At 39.6% G+C, this 27,535-nt stretch overlaps 1 protein-coding gene across 2 annotated transcripts in view; it reads right to left on the reverse strand.

The window, feature by feature from the left end:
• LOC124606353 (cyclic GMP-AMP synthase-like) overlaps window positions 1-27,535 on the reverse strand; it is a 353,987-nt gene that overhangs the window by 55,081 nt on the left and 271,371 nt on the right. The window contains exons 11-12 of one of the 2 annotated variants that reach the window (XM_047138334.1): window positions 5,772-5,897; window positions 1,450-1,575 (exon numbers count right to left, since the gene is read on the reverse strand). In XM_047138334.1, the coding sequence (XP_046994290.1) occupies window positions 1,450-1,575; window positions 5,772-5,897 (252 nt within the window). The remainder of the gene's footprint in view (window positions 1-1,449; window positions 1,576-5,771; window positions 5,898-27,535) is intronic. The other variant, XM_047138335.1, reaches the window with a different exon arrangement.

A 27,535-nucleotide genomic window follows, 5' to 3' on the forward strand; every position in this document is an offset into this window, starting at 1 on the left:
AATGGTTGTATGTCACTATCCCCTATTGCAAGCTGCTTGTAATGTGATGAGTTGCAATGCCTCCTGCCCACTAACTCTCCTGGGGTCACTGACACATGGAACCCTATGTAAAACAAAATATTATATTCTCCTCAATTCGATTTTACTGGAACTCTTGTCGGTGGTTGTGGTTCGCTATTACGTTTAATGGGTCCTTTTCTCCCTCCTCATCCATGACTCATATTCCCAGATACATATCACCCCTACTGCTACCTCCACTGCTTCACTTGTAGTCCATACTATTCACCTTATTCTTGCATGGCTTATAGTGTTACCCCTGCACATTCAATCACAATAAAAATACATTACGTTATAAGCAAAAACATAAACGTTTGACCCATCACCCCCTAGATATATCAATGTTTATGTGCTCCAATGCTGGTCTCCTTGCTGCAGCACAAAGATTTTTAGGTGCCCCAGTGCGTACCCTTCTCAACATTTCTGGTGCCAAATACCTCAAAAATGCATCTAATGCTTCCTGCTTGGCTTCTTGCAAAATCACTTTATTCAACTCTTTCTTCTATGATAAGTCATGTGTATGTACAATCAATTTGTTAATTCTGTCAGTGAAATCCTCAATCTTATCATTACACCTCCTAGACACCACACCCAACTGTGCACAAAAAAATCCATGCCTATTTTGTTTCCTGTACCTTTGTTCCAGCATTGTCTAAGCTCCTTGAACATATTTTCCTGACACAACACTTCCGTACAACACATAAATGATATTGCTTCACCCACCAAACATAAAATAGCAATCTGCAATAATTGACTATCTGTGAACCTCCTATGTCAGCTGATGACCTGAGAACTTCTAAGAATGCTAAGACATCCTCAGACACTCAACCAGTAAAGCAAGAAACCAGGTTCACAATAGCTGGAGCCATTCCTAAACTTTGTAATTTTTTACCTTCCTCTGGCGAACTGTTACATAAAGTTACCTCATACGCCCCCAACTGAGCCACCTGATTTACTAACAATTCTGTAGCTTGTTTGCTGGTGATACTCAATGTATTCAATGTTTCCTTTGCCTCCTCAGTATTCATTTTACAATAATGATTATCACAATGTGAAAAATAAACATTCAACACTAACACAGTAGAATTCACCTACTTCCTTTATCTACGATCATGAGCCACCTGGACACTCTGCACTGTCTGCTGTGTGTCCCAAATGATTACAAGTGAAACAAATTACCACCACTGACTGATATGGTAAACGGGGCAGAATACCCAAGAAAAGTGCACTATGTACAAAGTCCAGGCACTAGCTATACATCCCTCACATTCCATTCAAATTGAAATAAACCTGCTAGTTCCTCTTGTTTTACAAAAGTAACTTCTGCATAAACATAACACTTATACTACAACCCCATTACTATCACCACATGAAAAAATATGTCCCACTCACCTCAAATTCTGGTACTGTATGCTGTGGCTTGGATGGCGGACTACGGGGGTGACATATCCTCCACTGTAGACTTCAGTGACATCAGCATCACTGACATGACCCTGGTAAGCAGCCCGAGTAGTAACACTGTTCACAACAAAGGACATCTTAATTAGCTTTGGCAGATATTGCTTAACATTTCAGTGAGCTGCTACACTGCTTCTCTTGGTGATTATGGTGGCCTCTCTGGGTGGCCTACTCTGGTCCATGTGTGTCCACTGCTCTGCTCAGGATTTGGCCCACTGCTCCTGGGCAGGCATCAGATGGCAGCTGTCACTGTGGCACTTTATTATTTTATTTACACTGAGTCCTCCTCAGGACTCACTGCTGGCAGAAGCAGGTGATGGGGGTAGGGTGGTAGCTCTTGGGTGCTAAGTCCCACCAGGAACTGCTGAAGGCGGTGGAGGCAGTCTGGGCTCCAACCCACAGTTGGTGCTGATGATGCTGTGTTGTCTCAGGGCTAGGTCTGGCCCTGGCATCGTAGTAGTGCTGCAGAACTTGGCAGCAATATGCAGAAGATGACTGGATAATGAGTCAATGACAAATCTCCCTTGTCTCAAAATACAACACTATTCATACCTTTCTGTGGCACAAATGTTTCTCTTAACCTTTAGGCTAGTCATGTCATTCATAACAGAGATCATTCCTGGCGTAAGGATTCACCTTGATTGCTGCAGCAGCTATTGCTGCAATATACTGTTGTTTGTTGTGAGTGGCTCCACTTGCTATGCATCTCATTTACCTGTCTGTTTATCCTACTCCTAAACACTTACCTTAATTACTTCCTATGTTCATGCAAGTCCCTCTGAGATACACCAGATAGTCATATGGCTTTCATCCTTTCAGTACCCCATCCAATAACCATTGGAATGTTTCTGGTGCACTTTTCAACCAAAAGGCATCCTTCTACATTGGTAGTGTCCCCTTGGTCCTGAAAATCCAGTCTTTGGTCTATCCTCTGGATCAACTTCTACTTGGTGGTACCCACTTTGCAAGCCCATCGTAGAGAAGTAATGGCATTGTCCAAAATTATCTATTGTTTCTGTGATATTAAAAATCATGTAACCATTTGTTATGGTTTTGTTATTTACATGTCGATAATTGCAATAGAACCAATACTTCTACCTTGGGTACAGTTACAATTCTCCCACAACCTCTCTCCCCCCTCCCAGAGGCTGCCACTTTCCTCTATTATCCCATCAGACAAATTTTGATTGTTGTGAGTGGCTCCACTTGCTATGCATCTCATTTACCTGTCTGTTTATCCTACTCCTAAACACTTACCTTAATTACTTCCTATGTTCATGCAAGTCCCTCTGAGATACACCAGATAGTCATATGGTTTTCATCCTTTCAGTAACCCATCCAATAACCATTGGAATGTTTCTGGTGCACTTTTCAACCAAAAGGCATCTTTCTACATTGGTAGTGTCCCCTCGGTCCTGAAAATCCAGTCTTTGGTCTATCCTCTGGATCAACTTCTACTTGGTGGTACCCACTTTGCAAGCCCATCGTAGAGAAGTAATGGCATTGTCCAAAATTATCTATTGTTTCTGTGATATTCAAAATCATGTAACCATTTGTTATGGTTTTGTTATTTACATGTCGATAATTGCAATAGAACCAATACTTCTACCTTGGGTACAGTTACAATTCTCCCACAACCTCCCTCCCCCCTCCCAGAGGCTGCCACTTTCCTCTATTATCCCATCAGACAAATTTTGATTTATAAATTCCTCCAAGACTGGTTGCAATGATCAAGGTATTCTGTAAGATCTCCAATATACTGGTGCTTCATTGGCTGTCAGAATTCTGTGCTGAGTTATTGGTGTCACAGGAAACAAACTTGTAGAAAAAACCGATCTCAGAATTCCCATAATAACACCTGCATTTGTGCTCTCTCTGTTCATTTTAAATACTTCAACATTGCATGAAATGCAGTCAAGTCTGCATCCTGTGCCCTCTTATGGCTCACACTTCATGTGCAGCAATCTTCTTCATCCAGAATTTCTAACATGGCCAACAATGTTCCTTTCACTAACTTGTTAGGTGCTAGAATTATCTGTGTTGGTGGGTGCTATGTTACTTCAATCCCTCTCTTATAAGCGTACAATACTTTGACTTATTACCTCCTTGTGGTTCCACTGTACATAAAACATTAACTGGAAAGTTTGCTTCCATATGAGCCATTGCAACTTTCCTGTGCCACTATACACACAGTCTTGCTAAGACTTAATGTCATTCTTTGCAGTTCAACTAAACTGCCCTGTACAATAGATGGTCTTCATGGCAAATCAACATTGACAACAGTCTCCCTCAGCTGTAATGTTTTCCCATTGAGTTCTGTTATGCATTGTTAAGAGTTAATTATGGCATGTTGTTGCAGACCACAATGTAGCCCTTGCTTTCATGAGACACCACTCCCACACTCTGTTTAAATTTGGCTGTCCCTCAATTAAAAATTCACTATCATTGACCCTGATGGTAATATATCACTATCCCCTATTTCAAGCAACTTGTAATGTAATGGGTTGCAATGCCTCCTTCCCACTAACTCTCTTGTGACCACTGACACATGGAGTCCTGTGTGCAACAAAATCTTATATTCTTCTCAATTCCATTTTATGGGGAACTCTTGTCAGTGGCTGGGGTTCCCTCTTAAGTTTAGTGGGTCCTTTCCTCCCTCCTCATCCATGACTCATATCACCCCTGCTACTACCTCCACTGTCGTCCATACTATTTACCTTATTCCTCCAGGGCTGAAAATATTGCCTCTACACATACCACGTAAAAACACAATTAAAAAACTTTGCATTAGAAGCAAATGCATCCCACTGACCCCTTACCCCCTATATATGTCAATGTGTTCGTACTCCAATGCTAGTCTCCCTGCAGCTTCAAGATTTTTAGGTGCCCCTGAGCACACCCTCCTCAACATTTCCAGTGCCAATGCTTGCTGCTTGGCTTCTTGCAAAACCACTTTATTCACCTCTTTGTTCTACAATAATTCATGTGTATATACAATCAACTTGTTAATTATATCTGTGAAATCCTCAATCTTGTCATTACACCTCCTAGTCACCACACCTGACTGTTCACAAGAAAATCTGTGCACTATTCTGTTTCCTGTACCTTCTTTCCTCTTCTTCTTCTTCTTCTTCCTTTTTTCTTTTTGTCATGTTCCATAGATCATTTTCCCAATAATTTTATCGATATGATGTGGAACAAGTCAGATTACGATATATATATACACACATGAATAGTGCTAATATTAATATTATTGAACTTTATAGTTCTACAAATGCAACTACATTTAGAACTTTTTTTGTCCAGTTTTGAAACATAAACTCATCCATGGAATAGAAGGAGTTGCCCAAAAGGAATGATTTTAAGCTAGATTTAAAACTTGATCTGCTACCTGCCAGACACTTTATGTTGTTGGGCAAATGATCAAAGGTTTTTGTTGCTGAATAATATACTCCTTTTTGAGCAACTGGCAGCTTCAATAATGCATAGGAAAGGTCAGTTTTGCTCCGGTCATTGTTTAAGCTCCTTGAACATACTCACCTGAAACAATGCTTTTGAACAACACACAAATGATTTTGGTTCACCCACAAAACATAACCTAGCAAGCTGCAATAATTGATTATCTGACAAACCCCCTATGTCAGCTGATGACCTGAGAGCTTCTAAGAATGCTAAGACATCCTCAGACACTCTACCAGAAAAGCAAGGAACCAGGTTCACAAAAGCTGGAGCCACTCCTAAACTTTGCCATGTTTTACCTTTCTCTGGCAAACTGTTACATGAAGTTACCTCATCCACCCTCAAATGAGCCGTGTGATGTACTAACAATTCTGTAGATCGATCACTGGTGATACCTTATGTCTTCAATTTTTCCTTTGCCTCTTCACTACTATTTTTCAAATAATAATTATCACAGCATGAAAAATAAAAATTCAATAGTATCACTACTAGAATTCATCTATTTCCTTTGTCTGCAATCATGAGCCACCTGGACACTTAACACTACCTGGCTGTGTGTCCCAAATGATTACAAGTGAAACAAATTACCACCACTGATATGGCAAACTGGGCAGAATCCCCAAGGAAACTGCATGATGTACAAAGACCAGGCACTAGCTATACATTCCTCGCATTCCATTAAAATTGAGATAAACCTGCTAGTTCCTCTGGTTTTACAAAAGTAACTTCTGCATAATCAGAAACCCTATACGTCAACTCCATTACTGTTACCACATGAAAAAATAAGTCTGACTCACCCCAAATGCTGGTACGGCATGCTGTGGCTCGGATGGCGGACTATGGGGGTGACATATCCTCCCCTGTTGGCTTCAGTGACATCAGCGTTGCTGACACGACCCTGATAAGTGGCCCGAGTCGTAACACTGTTGACAACAAACAACATCTTAATTAGCTTCGGCAGGTATTGTTTCTCTTGGTGACAACAGTGGCCTCTCTGGGAGGCCCACTCTGGTCCATGCATGTCCAGCATGGGGCACATGGAGACTGCACTGCTTGGGATTTGACCCACTGCTCCTGGGCAGGCGTAAGATGGCAGCTGTCACTGTGGCACTTTATTATTTTACTTTTATTTACACTGAGTCCTCCTCGGATCTCACTGCTGGCAAAAGCAAGTGATGTGGGCAGGATGGTAGCTCTTGGGTGCTAAGTCCCACTAGGAACTTACTGCTGAATGTGGTGGGGGCAGCCTGGGCTCCAACCCACAGCAGGTGCCGATGATGCTGTGTTGTCCCAGGGCTAGGAGTGGCCCTTGCATCATGGTAGTGTTGCAGAACTCAGCAACGATACAGAGAAGATGACCTTATGATGAGCCAATGACAAATCTCCCTTGCCTCAGAATACAGAACTATTCATACCGCTCTGTAGCATATTTGTTTCTCTAAGACTCATGGCTAGCCATCTTGTATATAATAGAGACCAGCCCTGGTGTAGTGAATTGTCTTGGTCACTGCAGTGGCTATTGCTGGGCTATACTGTTTTCTGATGTGAGTGGCTGCCTTTGCTACACATCTCACTTATATCTCTGTTTATGCTGTCCTACATCTCATCACATGGATGGCTTCCAGCCTGTGGCTGCTAATGCAATCTTTCTAGTGGGTAATGTACTGATTCATATTACTTTTCAGCTAAAACTTACACCATGGCATTACAAAAGTTTTCTGTTGCATCAGGTGTCAAGTCTGGTGTTTGACAGAGGGAGCTAACTACAGTTTTATGCTCACTCCTGGCACCGAGTCTTGCCCAAAAAATTCCTTTTGCAGTTTCAATATCTACTTCGGTGGATTTGCACTTCTTGTGTATTGTAACAAATACACCACCTCTATTTCCCATTAACCTATCCTTTGAATATACACTTAAATTTTCCCTAAAAATGTCACTGCTATAAAATTAAAGTTTTAATCAAATTTCTTGCTCTAGTATTATGTATGCATCACTGCTTTTCAGCAGTGGTATAAAGGCCTGGCATTTTATTGTGAATGGTAGTAGAAAGTGAACACTTGACCATTTCCAAGATGCTTGTTCCTACGCATCAGGCCATAACAATCTACATTTCATAAAAACTGCTTATGTTAGTTATTTTACCCATTTGCACCTGTAACATGAATATAATGATTTTCCATTTGTCTTTGACCTGATTATATACTTTCCTCACTATGTCACGAGCATACAGTGTCACCAGGCGAGCTTCAGTGTCATGATGTGGAGTCATCATAATGCTTTGGATCAGCAGTGTGTCTATAAGGTATTCCTACCACCTCAGTATAAGATTCTAATATTCTGCTACAAGGCAGCATTGTCAAGAAAATTACTGTTTTTAGTGACATGGCGAATTGTGCATGGTGGATTACCACATTGAGCATGAAAAGTTTATTGTAAATTAATTTTAATAACAGACAGAAACACAGTGGCAAATATGCTGTCTATAACAGTACAGCACTTTCTCAGATGACTCATCCAGTGCTACCTCCTGTGTATGAGGGCTGTTCAATGAACAATGATCTTAATTTTTTTTGACAGCTTAACTTTACTCATCCTCATAATTTTGATGGTCCTTCTCAAAGTAGTCTCTCATAAATGTAACGCACTTGTCCCAGCATTTCTACCAGTCTTCAAATACATGCTGAAAACCATTTTTCAAGAAGTCCTTCAAAATCACCTCCACGGTCTTCACCACTGATTCTGATGATTGATAATGCCTCGCACAAAGGTGTTCCTTCATGTTAAGGAATAGAAAAAAGTCACATATTGCTAAATCCAGACTATAGGGAGGGTGAGGGATGCACTTCACGTTGATTTTTGTGAGATATTCAACAACAACATTGGCAATATGAGGCCACACATTATCGTGGAGCAGCACCCAGCCTACTTCACGGAAATGTGGTCTTTTGCACCTGATGTGGACTTACAATGTTTTCAGGAAATCCCTGTAGTATTCTCCAGTTACTGATGTGAGTGCAGGCACAACATGCTGATAAATCATTCCATTAATATCAAAGAATGAGATGACCATAACTTCCCAGTGGAAGCAACCACTCTTGCTTTTTTGGTGGTTGGTGATGAAGGAGATTTCCACACTTCCTCTAACATCAACATGCAGACCTGCATGCGAATGTCCTTTTGTTGGGGAATCAACAGTCTTGGAACCCATCGTGTACAGACATGTGTCATGTGTAATTTTTCTGTCACCAGCATGTGGGTCGCACCCAATGAAATGTTCACTATTTCAGAAAGTGACCTTAAGGTAATTTGTTGATCCTCTCTCACAATGACAGCAGCAGTGTTGACGTTTCTTCCTTAAGAGCAGTAATGCAGCAGTGGGTCAACTTTCCACATGTCACACTTACCATGGACTTGACAGACATATGTCTAACAAATGGGACTGACTGTCACAAAGTAATTGGAACCCAGAGTTCTTCTGCTGTTAGCAAGCCGAGAAGAGTCAACAAAATAAGTTCACAGTTCTCTCAGGACACTAACGTTGTGCATTCTGTCTAGTTTTCATTGGAGCCACAGAGATTGACACAACACTTTGGTAGTAAGCACAGTACCATAAAGTAAATACACATGAAATGAAGCCCACCTGATTCACAACACAACTGTGGGATTGGACCAGAGCACCTAACAGATTATACCAGAGTGCCTAACAGAGACTGAAGCAATCTTTGATGAAATTCTTCAGTTGAGATTTATACACCATTCTGACAGTCTGTGGGCATATCCCCTGCACCTGGTCCATAAGAATGATGGCTCATGTGCTCCTGCAGTGATGCAATGGATTGAATCCTAGAACTGTTCCACATAGTTATCTCACACCTAATAGTCAAGATTTCACAAGTGTTTTTGGCAGATGCAGATATTTTCACTGTTTTGGATTGCTGAAAGGTTTATCATCAAATTCTGGTAGCACCTAGTCATGTATCAAAGCAAGCAATGAATACACCTTTCTGTCTTTTTGAATTCTTCTTCATACTGTTTGGACTACATATCACTGCTCAAACTTCACAAAGTTTCATTGACAAAGTTGTATGGGTACTGACATTTACTGTAATATATATAGATAATATCCTGGTATTCTTTTCTAGCACTCAGTTACATGACAGGCACATTCGTGAAGAATGACATGGAGCATAAGAAGTGTGATCAAAAAGTAAGAGCAACTTTTATTTTTTTTAAAGAATCTTTATTTACTATCAACATCAACTTTGTTCTCTTCATAATAATACCCCTCAGATATAATGCATCTGTGCCACCACTTTTTCCAATATTGGAGGCACTTCTTAAAGTCACTTTATTTTAGGGTGTTCAGCTCTTGCAGCTGATTATGTTTTTATATCATCAATGGTGGCAAAACAGTGTCCATTATAGTTCTCTTCAGCCTCAGAAATAGAAAAGTGTTGCAATGGGCCATGGCTGCAGAATAGGGTGGCTGAGACAACATAATATTTCTGTTTTTTGCCAAAAAGTCATGAACAAGCATTGAGGCATGAGCAGAAGCATTATCATGATGAAATTTCCACGAGTGATTTTGCCACAATTCTGGTCATTTTCTGTAAATTGCTTGACACAAACAATGCATCACTTCCAGGTAGTATTCCATATTGACTGAACAACCATAAGGCAGGAACTCATGATGCACTATCGAGGAAAACAGTGAGAATAAACTTCACATATGACTGAACTTGTTGGATACATTTTTTGTTTTGGTTGTTCAGGCAGTTTGCTTTGGGAAGACTGGGCACTGGTTTAAACATTATACCCCTACAAACCGGTTTTGTCATCTGTTATAACCTTGTTTAGAAGTTCTGGATCACTGTCAACTTCATTCAACAAGTCCTGAGTGATGTATATGCAACTTTGTTTTTGGTCAAAATTCAACAATCTCGGAACAAACTTCCCTGCTACAAGTTTCATGCCCAAAGCATCTGAAAAAATTACTTAGCATGAGCCAAAGGATATGCCAACATCATCAGCAACCTCTCTAATGGTGATTCGGTGATTTTCCAGTACTATTTTCTTTATTTCATCCACATTGTTGTCAGACATTGATGTGCTAGGGCATCCAGGGTGGTACTCGTCTTTAACGTCTTCTTGACCCTCGTTGAAATGTTTATACCACTTGTAAACCCTTGTCTTACTCATAGCAGATATTCCAAAAGCCCCAGTCAACATTTCAAATGTGGTGCTGCACTTTATTCCATGTTCAAGCACAATGTAATGCTATTTCTTTGATGCATCTTTTAGAAAGTTTTCAAAACAGCTGAATGTGCAGGTGTACATCTGAAACTTGTCTAACAAGATGAAAAATTTTTGAAAATCAGATGTATAAAGCCTGTGAAATTAAAAAAAATCCCATTACGTTTTGATCACACCTCTTATAGCCATGGCTTTAAGTCAAACAAAGATAAATGTGTCACAGGCAGGAGTGAAGTAACCTTCCTCACCCATAAGGTCTCAGCTCATGGTATCTACCTGCTATAGGAGAAGTTAGCTGTTTTACATGACCTTCCAAAGCCAAAAGATTACAAATAATGGACACATTTTCTGGGAATGGTGAATTTTTATTGTCATAACCTTCTGGCAACAGCTTCCATTCAAGCACCGCCAACACATGCACTTTTGAATCACAACAACAAGGGCAAACAAATCCTCAAGTGCACTCCAGAAACTTTCTGTTATCTACAGGTGAGCCTCACAGAAGCAGTGCTGCTCACCCACCGTGTACCATGTATTGGTCATCGTGGTACATGCCAGTGATAGTGCAATTGGTGTCACTCTGCAGGAAAAAGACAACAATCATTGACAGCTATTTAAGTTTTCTTTTTCAAAAAAATTATGGCTATGGCAAAGGAAATGGAATGCTTATGACAGGGAGCTGCTTGCACTATATGAGGAAGTGAGGCACTTTCACCCTCAAATCACCCTCATCAATGATAATCTGTACAGACCACAAGCCAGTTGTGTCAATATTTCACATTAGTGATGAGTGTTCCCCTTGACAGTCAGGCGCATTGAATTTATTAATCAGTTTACCATGGACATGTGTCACATTAAAGATGCAGGGCCGGTCGCTGTGGTCGAGTGGTTCTAGGCGCTTCAGTCTGGAACGGCTGCTGCTGCTATGGTCACAGGTTCAAATCCTGCCTCAGGCATGGGTGTGTGTGATGTCCTTAGATTAGTTAGGTTTAAGTAGTTCTAAGTCTAGGGGACTGATGACCTCAGTCCCATAGTACTTAGAGCCATCTGAACAATTTTGAAAGATGCAGAAAACATAGTAACTGACTACTTTTCTCCCATTTGCAGTTAATGTTTAGAACTACAATGATGTCATTTGGTCCAAGTGTCAGATCAACAACTGCAGCTTTTACTAAACCTTCTACAGTCCTTCCACAGGACTGAGATTGAAGCAAATCTTGGTGCCAGGTGGAAATTCTAAAATATGGTGTTATTTCTCACAATGGAGCCCAAAGCCATACATGAAAAGTGGCATTCACCAGTGTCCACAACCTGATACAGCCAGGAACAGATGCCACAACTAAATTATTGACCAACCATTTTGTGTGGCAGTCAAAAAAAAAAAAAAAAAAAAAAAAAAAAAAAAAAAAAAAAAAAAAAAAAAGAAATTGCGGGCTTGTATGCCTCCTCTGTACCTGTGATTCAAGATGGGATGACACTTTCATGCAGGTATCATGTCTTTCTTTGTGTCTCCAAGATGGCAAAAGCACAAGATGGGCAGAATATATACTAGCTATAGACATATCTGCCAAGACAATTACAATGCAATGAATTGTGTAAACTGCGCAGTTTACAATGCCACCACATTACAAGTCCTGCTGACCTCGGAGTAGTTGAACTGTGGCACTGAACTTTAAAGGACGGCAGCACTTTCTCTGTTCCTTTTAGGAGTATGGACAGCTTATAAATCTCACATTGCTCCATTGTTGGCTGAAATGGTTTATGAGAAGCCATTCTGGATTTTGGTTGACTATGCCACACCTATACCATTGCCAGACCACACAGGACTACCACTACTTGTACAGCAAATTTGGGAACATGTCACAAAGATCCAATGGCCACCTATTTTGTCATGGTGAACATCTGACTTCCATACACAAAGCATTAGTGGACTGCTCCCATGTCATGATATGCACTGATGCTATGCAACATCCTGACAAACACAGCTATGCAACACCCTGACACACCCATGCAGATCTCAACAACTGGGTCAATGCAGAGCTGCTCACTGTCAGCCACACTTTTGTCCACATCTACGACCGGATCAGTGCCACAACCAACAGTCTGCACAAGAGCTGGTGACAATATAGGGTCAAGTACTACTATATCCTGGGTGTCCCACACATTATGAGGGAAAGGGGGGGGGGGGGGGGGGGAGAGACTGTTGGGAGTAAAAGATCAAGTTGATAGACATTCCCTAAAAGTGTTGGTTATTCATTGTCTGATTTATTGTTTGCATGTACTGTATGTATATTGCTTTTCATTCCTCAATAAAAGTGATAATCATTATACAAGAAATTAGTGCTGGTATTTATTTGTGCCTAGTAATTTCATCTTCAAGGTTATTAAAAAACAAATATCTTAAAAAAAAGCTTCTGACTGTCATTCAACAAAAAGGTTCATTTCACAAAAATCTTAAAAACAGATAAAGAAAGAAAATGCAATTAATTATCTGCCAATGGCCAAACTTAGTGTCTTTTTCTGTACATTGTGTTATAGCCATGAGCAGCTAGTGAGTGATGCACGCCAGAGAATGGAGACACAAAGCTGCCAGGTGGGGAAGGCACTGTAGATATCGCTAAACAACTAACAGACAGGACAGACGAACAAGTAGGGGACAACAGACACTACGACTGACCAGGACACAACACAAGGCAAGCAAGCAAGAACTGAGCTGATAAACACAGTGAGACGACAACAACAATGCAGGAACACTCTAAACAATGACAGTATGTATCTCAACACATGGAACCGAATGCAGTACAGCCAAGATGCACACATGAACTATGACAAGTACCAGACTGCTGGGGTAGTGCCGCGCGGCTGCCTAAATACATGTATGTGGGAAACATGACTGGCCGTGGACTTCATGTGGTATAGAGAGTGGTGCACTCACACAACGAGGCACGCGGCGCAGGCATGTGCCAGAGCACAGAGACCGCTAGTGGGTATCCAGGTCTATACCCTCTGGTGCACATTCAACTTCCATGCCTTCCAATACCAGAAATTGTTTAAAGGTCTTTTTGTTGTAGACTATAAGGCTATTCGGTATGTAACATGGTTTGTTCCACATTCCTGGAGGCTCTCCACCATGATAGGGCTTAGAGAACAAGTTGTGTCACTGAATGAAAAAATGTGTGTGACTCTAGCAAATCCAATTTTATATCGGTATGCCTCTTCAAGAGAAACTTATTAAAAACTAACAAAAGAATATGCTTCTGGTATTTTTATTGATCTGTCAAAAGCTTTAAACATTATTGACCATAACATTATCATTCCTGAATTAGTCAAAAAAGTGCAGAGAGGTATCCCAAACCCACAGAAAATGTATTACCTAGAAGACTGGCAGGATACAGTAATAACAGTAATAACCCATAATCAGATCAAAGACAGTGTCTTTAGAACAACACAGCTATTGAATAAATTGTTGATTAAGGGTGGTATGACACAGTGGTCTGTTCTTTAGAACAACACAGCTATTGAATAAATTGTTGATTAAGGGTGGTATGACACAGTGGTCTGTTCTAAGATGTCCACCACTCCTTCTTTCTATTTATGATGTACATTACTGCACTGATGAAAAAATAACTGCTGATAATACCAGAATTTTGTTTATGGCTGGAGATAGAACGACCATGTAATCAGCAGTGGACATCAATGTATTTGATTACCAGATAGTTTCAATAAAATAATAATTGATAAAGAGTCATGTATGACACAAATTTACAATTTTCCCTGCTTCTGTAACACAACATTACAACACTGAGTTTTGTCAACAAATTATTGAAGTGACTTACTGAAGCTTAGGCATTATGAATATATGTACAAAGGAACTTCTTCAGATGTATCTGGAGTGTGAAAGTTCCTGAAACAAAGTTTTCAAAAGCTTTCTATGCTGTATGTGTGTCAAGTATCGATACAAGCAAATTGATGCTGATTATAGCATACAATGCAAACTTCAATTTGTAATTAAAGCCTCAATTAATCTGGGGAAGCTCAGCCACCAGGAAAAAGCTCTCTAGGATACATAAAAGTCTGTCAGTTCCAATTATAACTTGAAGAAATTATAATCATATAACTTCATGGAATGAAACACAATGAAACTGCATAGCATTTCCATGTGTCAACCTGTTCTGTTTGCAAATCACTGTCTTTTAAAAAACGCTGGGGAATAGTGATAAAATAAACATATTGATTGCTACATCACAAAAAACACCTGTTCAAAGCAAATGACACAAAAATACTGCATCATTAAAGAGCTTGCCGCACAACAATTAACCTATCTACTCCTACTAATGTGATTGCCACAGGCTGTGTCAAGTGCTGTGCTATAATAACCTGAGCTGATTACCTGCACTCGGACCCTTTCACACAGGCTCACTTCCTTCAAGCTGAATTATGTGGGCTGTTCTCCTGTTACTGTGCTCAATATTTTGAACATAGCTTGTGAACTACCAACACTGTACAGTCCATACAACCACTCTCTCCAGTTCAACTGTGCTCTTGGTGTAAGCTAGCAGAATTGTAATGTTACTAAACAGCCTCTGTGTAAAAGTAATAAATCTTTAGCAAAAGTTATACAAAGTTGTAAGGAGGCTTCTGTGAAGTACTGCATTAGCAGCTGCAGGCAGGTAGCCACAGTATGGTGACAAGTGGGTCAGAATAACATACAAATAAGCAACTCAGAGATGAGGATAGCCATGCTCAGTGGAAAACTGCATCACATGGCATTAATGACTCCAGAGAAATTTTCTTGTTCTGAGTGATATGGTTAGGTGCTGGGTTTTAGTGAAACAAATGCATGTCAGAGGCATATAAATATGTCTGAATTTTAAGGAAGTGGGCAATTCTTTCTGCCAGAGTCTAGCAGTACCACCAAAATGTCACAGCTACCGTAGACAGTGAGACAACTGGGCACTGCCAGCAGCAGCCATGGGTTTGAAGCTGGATTGCACCGGCCACCATCAGCACTAAGTTCTTCACAGGATTTGATGCCACAGCACTGCTGACCTGTTGTCCCAGCTTGCTGCTGCCAATGCTGAGTTCTTAGTGGAACTTGGTACCTCATTGCCAACCACCATCCAACTGCTGCCAGAGTGCAGCAAGTTGAATCCCGTGAACAGCCATTTCCATGCACTGCCATGGTGATGCTGGAGGAGTCAAGGGGACCTACCGCCAATATAGCAGGGCACCAGCTCAGCATACATGGTGGAGGGCGCTGCGCATACATCAGTGACAGACAGGGACAACTGAGGGAGGCATGTTTCCCTACCTCAGCTGCGATGCATCATGTATTAGAGATAAAGTCATTCTTTTCTGTCAACACTGTTTCCACTGGGCCCTCCAGCCCATCATGATGCTACACGCTGTGGGTCCATATGCATACATTATCATGAAGTGTGAAGGCTAAGGCTTCCAGGAAATCCCACATCATTAAATGTACTGCATGGATAAGTATTAGCAGACTGCATTCGGACACAGTGGGATTCTGAATGTGTCTGCACCTAAATTATATATTCACTAAGGAATGCAAAAAACACAGAAAGCAAATAAAAAGTCCTGTAAACTCTTCACCCACCATATTAATTATGTTATTAAAGTTTAGATATGTTTCCAGAATGAGATTTTCACTCTGCAGCGGAGTGTGTGCTGATATGAAACTTCCTGGCAGATTAAAACTGTGTGCCCGACCGAGACTCGAACTCGGGACCTTTGCCTTTCGCGGGCAAGTGCACTTGGTAGAGCACTTGCCTACGAAAGGCAAAGGTCCCGAGTTCGAGTCTCAGTCGGGCACACAGTTTTAATCTGCCAGGAAGTTTCATATCAGCGCACATTCCGCTGCAGAGTAAAATCTCATTCTGGAAACATCCCCCAGGCTGTGGCTGAGCCATGTCTCCGCAATATCCTTTCTTTCAGGAGTGCTAGTTCTGCAAGGTTCGCAGGAGAGCTTCTGTAAAGTTTGGAAGGTAGGAGACGAGGTACTGGCAGAAGTAAAGCTGTGAGAACCGGGCATGAGTCATGCTTCGGTAGCTCAGTTGGTACGGCACTTGCCCGCGAAAGGCAAAGGTCCCGAGTTCGAGTCTCGGTCAGGCACACAGTTCTAATCTGCCAGGAAGTTTCATATCAGCACACACTCCGCTGCAGAGTGAAAATCTCATTCTGGAAACATCCCCCAGGCTGTGGCTAAGCCATGTCTCCGCAATATCCTTTCTTTCAGGAGTGCTAGTTCTGCAAGGTTTGCAGGAGAGCTTCTGTAAAGTTTGGAAGGTAGGAGACGAGGTACTGGCAGAAGTAAAGCTGTGAGTACCGGGTGTGAGTCGTGCTTCGGTAGCTCAGTTGGTAGAGCACTTGCCCGCGAAAGGCAAAGGTCCCGAGTTCGAGTCTTGGTCGAGCACACAGTTTTAATCTGCCAGGAAATTTTAGAGATGTTGTTTATAATAAATTGTTTACTATATTATACTGTGTGAACCCAATAACTGTGGGAAATTAATCAACGTTAGCATATCCTTGCGAAAGTGAAACACTGTATGTGTAGGAACTCTTTGCTTGCACTACTTTACAAAAAAATCATTTATTAATTGTGAACATTAGCCTCAGTATGGCCACCAACTGAGGGAACATGGTTTGATTGAAATAAAACTGAATTTGCATCTGACTGCGGAACTGTTAAAGTCATTGGAGAAAGAAGGGAAAAGGGAGTGGACTGAATTGTGTAATCAAATATACATAACAGGTAATTGGCCAAAGGACTTTACAGAAAGTATCTTAATACCTATAGAAAAAAAGAAGAGCAAACAGTGTGAGGAACATAGAACAGTGAGCCTGATATCGCATGCAGCCGAAGTCTTGCTGAGGACGCTCAACAGTAGGCTATATGGAAAGCTGAATTGCATAGCAGGAGATGAACAATTTGGTTTCAGGTGAGGAATGGGAACTAGAGATGCCATTGGGCTACTGAGAGTGATAGGGGAAAGGTACATGGAGAAGGAAAGGAAGGTGTATGTTGTGTTCACTGGTCTTGAGAAGGCTTTTGACTGTGTCAGATGGGACAAACTAAGGAAACATGGAGTTGACTGGAGGGGGTCGGAGAGTGGAGTGTATAAGATTTGCAGATGACATGGTTGTGATGGCAGAGAGTGCAACAGAGATGGAACAAATGTTAGATGATTTAAACACAAAATTAGAAGAATATGGAATGAAGATTAACAAGAAGAAAATGAAAAGCTTGGTAATTGGAGGAAAGGGGAGAAAATGCCACATGAAAATAGGAAGTTTCATTTCAGCGCACACTCCGCTGCAGAGTGAAAAGCTCATTCTGGAAACATCCCCCAGGCTGTGGCTAAGCCATGTCTCCACAATATCCTTTCTTTCAGGAGTGCTAGTTCTGCAAGGTTCTCAGGAGAGTTTCTGTAAAGTTTGGAAGGTAGGAGATGAGGTACTGGCAGAAGTAAAGCTGTGAAGATGGGGCGTGAGTCGTGCCTGGGTAGCTTAGTTGGTAGAGGACTTGCCCACGAAAGGCAAAGGTCCTGAGTTCAAGTCTCAGTCTGGCACACAGCTTTAATCTGCCAGGAAGTTTCATATCAGTGCACACTCTGCTACAGAGTGAAAATCTCATTCTGGAAACATCCCCAGGGCTGTGGCTAAGCCAAGTCTCTGCAATATCCTTTCTTTCAGGAGTGCTAGTTCTGCAGGGTTTGCAGGAGAGCTTCTGTAAAGTTTGGAAGGTAGGAGACGAGGTACTGGCAGAAGTAAAGCTGTGAAGACGGGGCATGAGTCGTGCTTGGGAAGCACAATTGGTAGAGCACTTGCCCGCGAAAGGCAAAGGTCCCGAGTTCGAGTCTCGGTCCAGCACACAGTTTTAATCTGCCAGGAAGTTTCTTATTCTTTGACTGTTCATAGGCTGACATTATTTATTGAATTAGTATAAAGCTCAAAGCAATTGTGTACAACCAAACTCCTGTTCAGATGAGTCATCTAACAGGTCATGCACTCACCTGCAGACAATGTAGCAGTTAGGGCTTGTTTGGAATTGGATTATTATTCTCAATCTATTTTATAATATATTTTGGGACTGGATGTCCCAGTAACTGTTTAGCCTTTTAAACAGTCAGTGTGGGGGCTCAGTGTTATGTTCAGTGTAACAGCAGCAGTAGTTGCAGTTTAATCATTATTGTTGTGCACGACTGTACTCTGATAGAGGCTACAGTATAGATGGTGCTCCAGTGTGTATGCCACTTTCATGTCACTATGTTCTGTGACGCAGTTTATGCTCCAAGTCCAAGTCACCGCATGTTTATGAGAGTTTTCAGAACTGCTCTGTTGTGTGTTCACGTTGCCACCAGTCTATGCTGCAGTTGTAGCAGGCCACTGTTGACCACAGTGTTGCCTCCCACTGTTGCTGTATATGTGCTGTGCCATGGCATTCATATATCACATCGCTGTCTGAGTGTCAATCTTTCTTTGCTGTGCTGCTGCCTTCATGTTCCATGACCAAGTGATGCTGCAGCACCCCAACTGTCTCCGTGTTGCTGTACGGGCTGTGTTGTATCTGGGCTACAGGATCCAAAAGCGCCTCTGTCTCACCCTAAACAACATGTCCATAGTGTTGCTGTAGCATCTCCTCACCACAGACAGTGATTCCTGAAGACACCTTTTGCAGTACTTTGCCCCATAGCTTCTAGCAAGTTATTTAAGATAAGTAACTGCAGCAGATGAATAGTTCCTATTAGTATTTTTGATAATCACCCATGGTTAATGAAGCAGAAAGGCAGAAAGTAATTGTGAGTCAGAAGTAGGGGCTGGTACAAGTTATAGTGGAATACAAGAAGAAATAGGCTGGGTGCCAGGAAGTCAACTTTCTGCCTTTTTGCAATATATTTCAGAAGAAATTAGAAAAGATGGATTCCAAGGTAGGGAACATAGACTCAGAAATTGAGTGTTTAAAACCTGAGATAGTTGGAGAGTTGTACTGCAAAACAGAGACTATGAAATCTGAGCCAATGGAGGATTTGGAATCAAAACTTAATGATAAATTTGAAAATTGAGTGGATACAAAATTTGGGCGTGGACTTTGTGCAAGTACGTTTGAAGAATCACAAAAAGAGATAGAATAGCAGAATTTGATGCTGGAGGGTACAAGAAAAGAATTCATTTTAAAAGAGAATTAACAGGGGTAGAGGCAAAGGCTTACTTATAGAAAGAAGATGAGAAGAGTGAAATAGATTGTGTGACAGAGTAAATATACACCTAGTCATTTAATGGAAAACAGGGGACAGAACTTACTGATTTGTTACCTGGATATAGGCATGTGTTTCCAAATAGACCTGGCAAGGTTGTTTATTTTTAGTATTCTTTGAGAGTGACACCACATGAAGTGACAAAGACAAAACCATTTTCTGATGCTGTGGCAGATAAAGAGGCAATAAGAGCCCAGATAAAGAAGATGTTTGACTGGAATGCAATAGAAGTGGGCAGAATACTGTAATCCCATATTAATTGTTAAAATGAAAAACAGATGTGTAAGAATTGTATTAGACGCAAGAAGACTAAATTAAGTAATAGTTAAGGAGAATGATCAGCCTAAAAACATGACCAAGCTACAGCAGAGTTTCAATTATGTAATACTCATGTCTAATGCAGACTGTACCTTAGGATTTTGACAAATTCTATTGGCTAAAAAAATTAGAAAATGTACAGCCTTTTTGTTTGAAGGGAGAACCTACATGTTTATAGTGGTACTATTTGGAATATCAATATGAGAAGCTGTGTTTGTCAGATATTTAAGTCATGTCCTTGGTAGTGAATTGATGAAGAGGTTGACGGTGTATGTCATGATATCTTCATTACCGTAGCACATGGGACAAGTATTGTAAGCTGCTAGAAGATGTGTTCAAAGCTATTCATAAAGGGGGTATGACTCTTAAGTTCAATAAGCATCAATTTTTCCAGGCAGAGTTAACTTTCGTAGGACATCAGCTGAATCCTGAAGGGATTTACCTGAATAAAGAAAAGACCAGAGGCAGTGAAGAATGTAAGACACCTAGGAATAGGGAATAATTAGCATGTTTCATTGGAATGTGCTCTGTTTACAGAAGATATATGAATGATTACAGTTTAAATTCAACTCATTTATGTAAATTATTGAAGAAGAATGTGACTTGGAGATGGACAATTGAATGCGATGAGGAATTTGAGGCTACAAAAAATAGCTTTTGTAACAGAAATATACTTTTCTATCCAGATATGACTTTACCATTTTGCATTGCAACTCATCTGTCAGATTATGGAGTAGGATCAGTTTTATTCCAAGAAAAGATGGTAAATGGGGAGATAGAACACAGAACAACTGTATTTGCAAGAAGAATGCTGACTGAGCATGAGTTAATGAATGGGACCTCCGAGAAAGAATTATTAGCAGTAACATTTGGGGCTCAGAAATTTAGAGTATGTTCAGAGGGAAGAAAGGAATTGATATTTACTAATTACAAAGCCTTGAGCTATCTGCAACAATGCAAACTGGTGAATAACAGGCTTATGAGATGGGCCCTGTTCTTCCAACAATTTAATTGTAGTATGAGATTCATTAGAGGTGTAGAGAATAATGTAGCTGGTGCCTGACACAGCTGCCACCAAAGGCGAATAACTATGGAAAGTAAAGGGAAGAGAGAGAGGTTCAAATGCTGTGCATGAAGGGGATAGAGGAAGAAAAGTAAATAAAGTCTATATGTAAAGACATGTGGCAGCTGCAGAATGGTGATCAGAGACTGAATTTATTATTGGCTGTAAGGGATTTTAAAAATAAAATGTCTTATAGAGGAATGTTATTTAGATGAAAATCATGGGAGAGAAGGGGTGGAAGCTGTGCTACCTGGATGATCACTTATAAACATAATTAATTACATTCACCAGAGTCATGGACATTATAGTGCACAAAAATGTTTGGAGGTATGCAGGAAAATATTATATTTAACAACTAGTGGAGAAACCTGGTGCTGCCCAGTTATTTATTTATAGCTGTGCATCCAGATCTGCACCACACAGTGTATGGTCTTGTGGTCAATGTTTATTACATCGTATCTCCTGAATTATGAGTGATACAGTGATATGATTTCTTAGGTAAATTCAGAGGCATATGTGGATACTGTCTGCAAAATGTGTTGCAGATGGAGTTAGTAACAAAGAGAGAATAAATTTAAACGTCATGCATGATGCAGCAGCTTTTCATGCACCTCATTGTTTCTGACATCATATATCCTGAACTGTGTATTGTACAATGATATAAATTTGCACTTATAGTCAGTGGTTACATGAATACAATCTGTAAAATGAGTCATGAATACAGTTGCTAGCAAAGAAGTAATAAGCTATAATGTCATGATTCATGCAGTAATTTTACTACATGAACAACAAAAAGAAAGTTAAGCAATAAATAATTTTCCTTTCATCATTCTGTAGGAGTTGTCAGTGAACAAAACAAAACAGTAAAATTTGAAATAAAGCTTATTGCATGTAGCTAAGTGCTGTCATTCCCTAATACTGCATGAATGAAGTGTGAGAAGCTACTTGTCACAGGCTACACATCTTTTTCATTCCCACCACGACCCTTTTGATAGGTATGTGGTTCTTATCCTCACAGCAAATGTCATCTGACAGTAATATATATGTTTACCGAGTTTGGTTAAAATCACTTCAGTGGTTTAGGAGGAGATGTGGAACACACACACACACACACAAATATGTGTGTGCATCCATGCACCCGCACACAAGGAGAGTTGGAAAACAGCTGGCATCATGTGATAAGTGTCACAAGGTAAAATGTAGCATGGTAGCAGTACAAGGAGAAATGCAAAACATATACCAAGCAAATCAGGTGATCTAACAGTGATCAATCTCTTATGGATCATTACTAGCAGGTCTTGGGGAACTTAAATACATTTTAGTAGCACATCTACCTCTATACACTGCAAACCACCCTGAGGTGAAGGGCAGAGGTTATATCCCACTGTACCAGTTATTAGGGGTTTTTTCCTGTTCCACTCATGTATGGAGTGTGGGAAGAATGATTGTTTGAATGCCTTGGTACAAGCAGTAATTATTCTGATCTTATCTTCATGATCCGTATGTGAACTGTATATAGGGAGTTGTAGTATATGGCTAAAGTAATAATTTAAAGCTGGTTCCTGAAACTTTGTTAACAGACTTTCTTGGGATAGTTTACATCTGTCTTCCAGGGTCTCCCAGTTCATTTCCTTCAGTACCTCTGTGACACTCTCCCATAGATTAAACAAACCTGTGATCATTCATGCTGCCCTTCTCTGTATACATTCAATATCCTCTTTTAGTCCCACCTGGTATGGGACCCACACACTTGACCAATATTCTAGAACCAGTGACATGAATGATTTGTAAGCAATCTCCTTTATAGACTGATTGCACTCCCAGTCCATTTCATACCCCTACTACAAGGATACTACATTTTTTGTTTTGTGAAATGCAAAATTTTACATTTCTGAATATTTAAAGCAATCTGCTAATCTCTGCATTGTTTTGAAATGTTATCAATATCTGGCTGAATATTCATGAAGCTTCTTTCACACAGTACTTCATTATAGATAAGTGCATCATATCCAAAAAGCATGCTTTTACTATTGTCTGCAAGGTCATTAACACACAACATGAACAACAAGGGTCCCGAGACAAACCCCTGGGGCACAATTCCTTGTAGATCTCTTCTACTACCATTCTTGTAGATGGGTGTGGTCTGTGCCTTTCTCAAGAACTGGACATGATTTTTTGTTTGAGAGATCTACAGTAGATTATAGTTAGAAGGGGGTAACCCAGCCACAAATTCAGTATAGAATCTGACGGGGATTCCATTGGGCCCTACAGCTTCGTTCCGCTTTAACGATTTCAGTTGTTTATCAGTACAATTGACACTAATACTTATTTTATTCATCTTTTCAGTGGTTTGAGGATTAAATTGGGGCAATTCTCCTGGGATTTCCTTTGTAAAGGAACATTTGAAAATGGAGTTAAGCATCTCAGCTTTTGCTTTGCTAACCTCAGTTTCAGTTTGTCTCTCACTTACTACATACTGGACACGAACTTTGATGTCACTAGCAGCCATTACATATGATCAGAGTTTCTCTGAGTTTCGTGAAACATCATCTGACAATATCCTCCTATGGTAGCCATGCATCACACATTGCTACCTTGACAGACAAACATGTTTAATTCAGCATCTCTCTATGCTTTGTTTTACACCTATTATGCAATAACCTCTGCAGTTTTGAAGTGGACATCCTCTAAGAGATCAGATATATTTTTGCCATTAGATCCAATATGTTTGCATCATGACTGAGATTCCTAATTATCTGTTCTAGATAGTTTTCAGAGGAGGAATTTAGTAAAGTTTCGCAGGATGTTTTATTGTGTCCACCACTAACAAAATTGTCATTTTCAAATTAATTGTTGGATGGTTAAAGTCTCCACTGATGATTACAGTATCATTAGAGAACTTACATACAAGTTAACTGAGGTAGTTGATGTTTTCTCAAAATTTGTCAAATTATAGCTTTTGAGAAAAGCCCAGTTTAGAGCATTATTAATAAATGAGACAGAGATTATTTAGTAAATTTTATGAGGCCAGAACATATTTTTCCTGGTAACTGAGTAGTTTGTTTCACATATATGGGACCCGTTTATTGAAAGATCAGGGATAAATCATATATGGATATCAGTGTACCACCCAGCTAACAATCCTGCTGAGGGTACATGTGAGCACTTGGCAAGTTCTGCAGAACATGCTACAGCAAAAAGCACAGTGCAAGGGTAGGATATGTATCAGCATTTGAGGATTTATTGAATACAGTACAGAGTTGTGCTACGGGTGAAGGGTGAAAGGCCAGAGAATCTGATTGTTGCAAAAATATATTTTCCACCAAAACAAAACCTGATGAATTGAGAAAGAGAAATGTTAGCATAAGAGTGAATGACTAGAAGGGAATTAGAAAGAAAGAGAAGGCATGACAGAAGATGCAAAGAAACAAAATTCAGACTAGAAGATAAAGTATTACAGTAGTCAAAACCAAAGAAAAATCAGGTATTTTTGATGGAGATATTAAAAAACTGCTTCAGTTATACCATGGACCATGTGTGCATAGACCCTAGAGTTTAGTATCCTCAATATCAAAGATACAGTTTGGCTTAAAGACTATAACAGTTATAATCATGCTGTGAGAAATAATGCAGGTAATCTGATATATAAAGTGTATACTAATATGACATGTTTGTACAGTTCTAATTATTTGGTGGTGTCACTGTGTAAAGTTAGTATGTGTGTATGTTGGCTGATAAAAAATATTCACAGATGATATGAAGATGTCAGAAATCTTGTCTGTGTGGGAATTATGTGTAATGTCCATATTTCTGTTTAAAGAAGTTAGGAAAGTAAATATAGAAGTAGGAAGGCAATATGTAGATCATTTGTTTAAGAAAATAGTCATTTAAAAAATTAATTTTAGGGTTTTATTATATTTGTTAATATGTGTATGACATCTGGAGTTAAAACTAGAGCTTGGGGATAGGATTGTTGGGTTTCCTCATATGGGATGGGGTCAATTTACCTGAGCAAACATTGATTTTGGAAATTCGTTGTCTGATCAGATGAGTTGGCTGGCGATAAATACACAATACTGCTGGCTGTAAGCAAGAATGAATGGAGAGCAATCCATAGTGAACTGATGCAAGAACTAACCATCTTGACTTGCAGGGACCATTCTCAAAATAGAGTTGCAGTGAAAATAGTGTTGTTGTAATATGAGAGGTGCTCATAAATGACAAATGAACTAGTAACTATAACTGACATAAATGAATGAGTTCATTTAGATGTAGTTTACAGGAGTGTATTCAACTCTTGAGTGGGAATAGCACAAGAAGGCACATGGCGCCTTTGTACACATATAAGGAATAGCTGTCTTTATGTTACCATGGTAAACATATATAAACAAAATTACAGTTTAATCTTAGTTTAATTAAACAATGATAAAATAAAAAACATTATATAAACTGAACCACTGTTCAGTTAATCAATAATAACATAAACCTTTCACTGTATCATTTTGTGTCACGCACAGTTGTCACCCACGCTGATGACCCACTCGAAGCATTGAACAGTGCAGTTGCATCAGATCCCTGCCATCCACTTATTTGACTACTAATTTATTCATAGATAACTGCCTCATTGTGGGCTGTGCTGCCAGGTCAAAAACTGGGTAATTTTCTTGAATGGATAGTATCTTTGTTTTACCCAGTTTTCTGTTTGTTTTAGAGTGCTACCGCTCACTTACACAACTTATTACTCTGTTAGTTGCTGCAGTAATGAATGAATAGGTATGGGTTCACAGTTGTAAAACAACATTGGAGTGGTACAAAACAATGTTATTTGTGACTGGTGCACTTTACACACAGGCGCACCCACTGGAGGGTTAATCCTTGGGGAGATCATTTTTTTTCTCTTTTGTCTCAAAAATTCCATACACATATTTTGGTTCAACTAGAAATTAGGTAATTTTAACTAATGACAGACACATTCAGCTTGGGTCTGGTGCTTCTTTGAATCGCATGCAGCAGACTAATATGATTCAAAGCTACAGGCTGTGGGTTTATATACATATATCAGTCATGAAATGTGAAGGCCAGTCTGAGTGATGTATAGCTGGTGAGATGGCTATGACTGAGCCACAGTTTGGTGTGCAACCGCTTTCAGGAAATCCTGCATCATTAAATACACCATACAGCTAAGTGTTAGCAGATGACATGCTGTTAGGACAAAATTCTGAGTGTGTCTACTCCTAAATTACATATCCACTAAAGAACACAAAAAAATACAAAAAGTAAGTGAAAATTCCAATAAAGTCTCCACCAGCCATATTAGTTATGTTACTAAAGCTTAGATATGTTTTTTTTAAAAAAATACTTGTGAGTATATACTTTTCACTAGACAAAAAATATCATAGTAGAGAGGCTGTGCCAAAGCTCTGCCACAATTACACTCATAGATTAGCTTGTGCATAAGTAGTTGTATAATTTTCTTCATTGCTTATACATTTTGGTAATATATCCTTGTAAAATAATGTTGTACAATACTTCCATTTACCTTCAGTGGCAACCTACAAGCATAAAGAATTAAACTGCAAATTTGATTTTTCCTGTAGTTCTGATTCATAGCGTGAAAGGTACTACGTAAAAGACAGTTTCAGCTGAATGTAGAATTAATCTGTTAATCTGTACAATAATGAAATGCAAAACAGACTATAACCTATTGATACTGAAAGTATATAGAGCCCCTGATGGGAACATCCAAACCTTCAAACACTCCCTCGAAACACTACTCACAAAAATTCACTCACTAAACAAAAATCTATTAATAAGTGGAGACTTTAATATTGACTTCCTCACACCTGGAAAAAACAAAGACGAATTGTTGAATATTACAAATTCATTCAACCTATCCCCAACTGTAAACACACCAACCAGGATCACAAAAAATTCAAAAACAGCTCTAGATCAGATTTTCATAAACACAGACAAACTGCACCACTCAATCGAAGTCGTCAGCACAGGTTACAGTGACCATGAGGCCCAAATACTAACAGCGATTTTAAATTACATAGGACAATATCCCACAATAACTAAAATACAAAGGCAATTTAATGATGATAATATAAGGCTTTTTAACTATCTGTTAAGGGCTGAAAACTGGGCAGAGGTCTATAAAGAAAATGATGTAAACTACATATTTAATTCCTTCCATGAAACATTTCTCCACCACTTCAATACTGAATTTCCACTGAAATCAAGGAAAATCAGAAACAAACACACAAACTCATGGGTAACAAAAGGGATAAAGATTTCCAGCCAAAAAAGCGTGACTAAAAAATCACATGAAACACCATGACGTCGATGATCAGTTTAGGTCATATTGTAAGACCTATTTTGCAATCTATAGGAAAGTTATCCAACAAGCAAAAAAATTATACAATGATAAATTTATAAAGGAATCTAACAATAAAATGAAAGGCTTGTGGACAGTTGTAAAAAAAGAAACAAACAGTAAGCAGCATGTTATAAACAAAACATTAAAACTAAACCTAAATGATGAAGTCACATCAGATCCCCAAAAAATAGTAAATGGTTTTAATGACTATTTTAGCAAAATAGCAGAAAACCTGATAAAGACCAAATGCTCAACACCAAACACTAATAGAAA

This window comes from Schistocerca americana, chromosome 3, assembly GCF_021461395.2.
Source record: "Schistocerca americana isolate TAMUIC-IGC-003095 chromosome 3, iqSchAmer2.1, whole genome shotgun sequence".
NCBI lineage: Eukaryota > Metazoa > Arthropoda > Insecta > Orthoptera > Acrididae > Schistocerca > Schistocerca americana.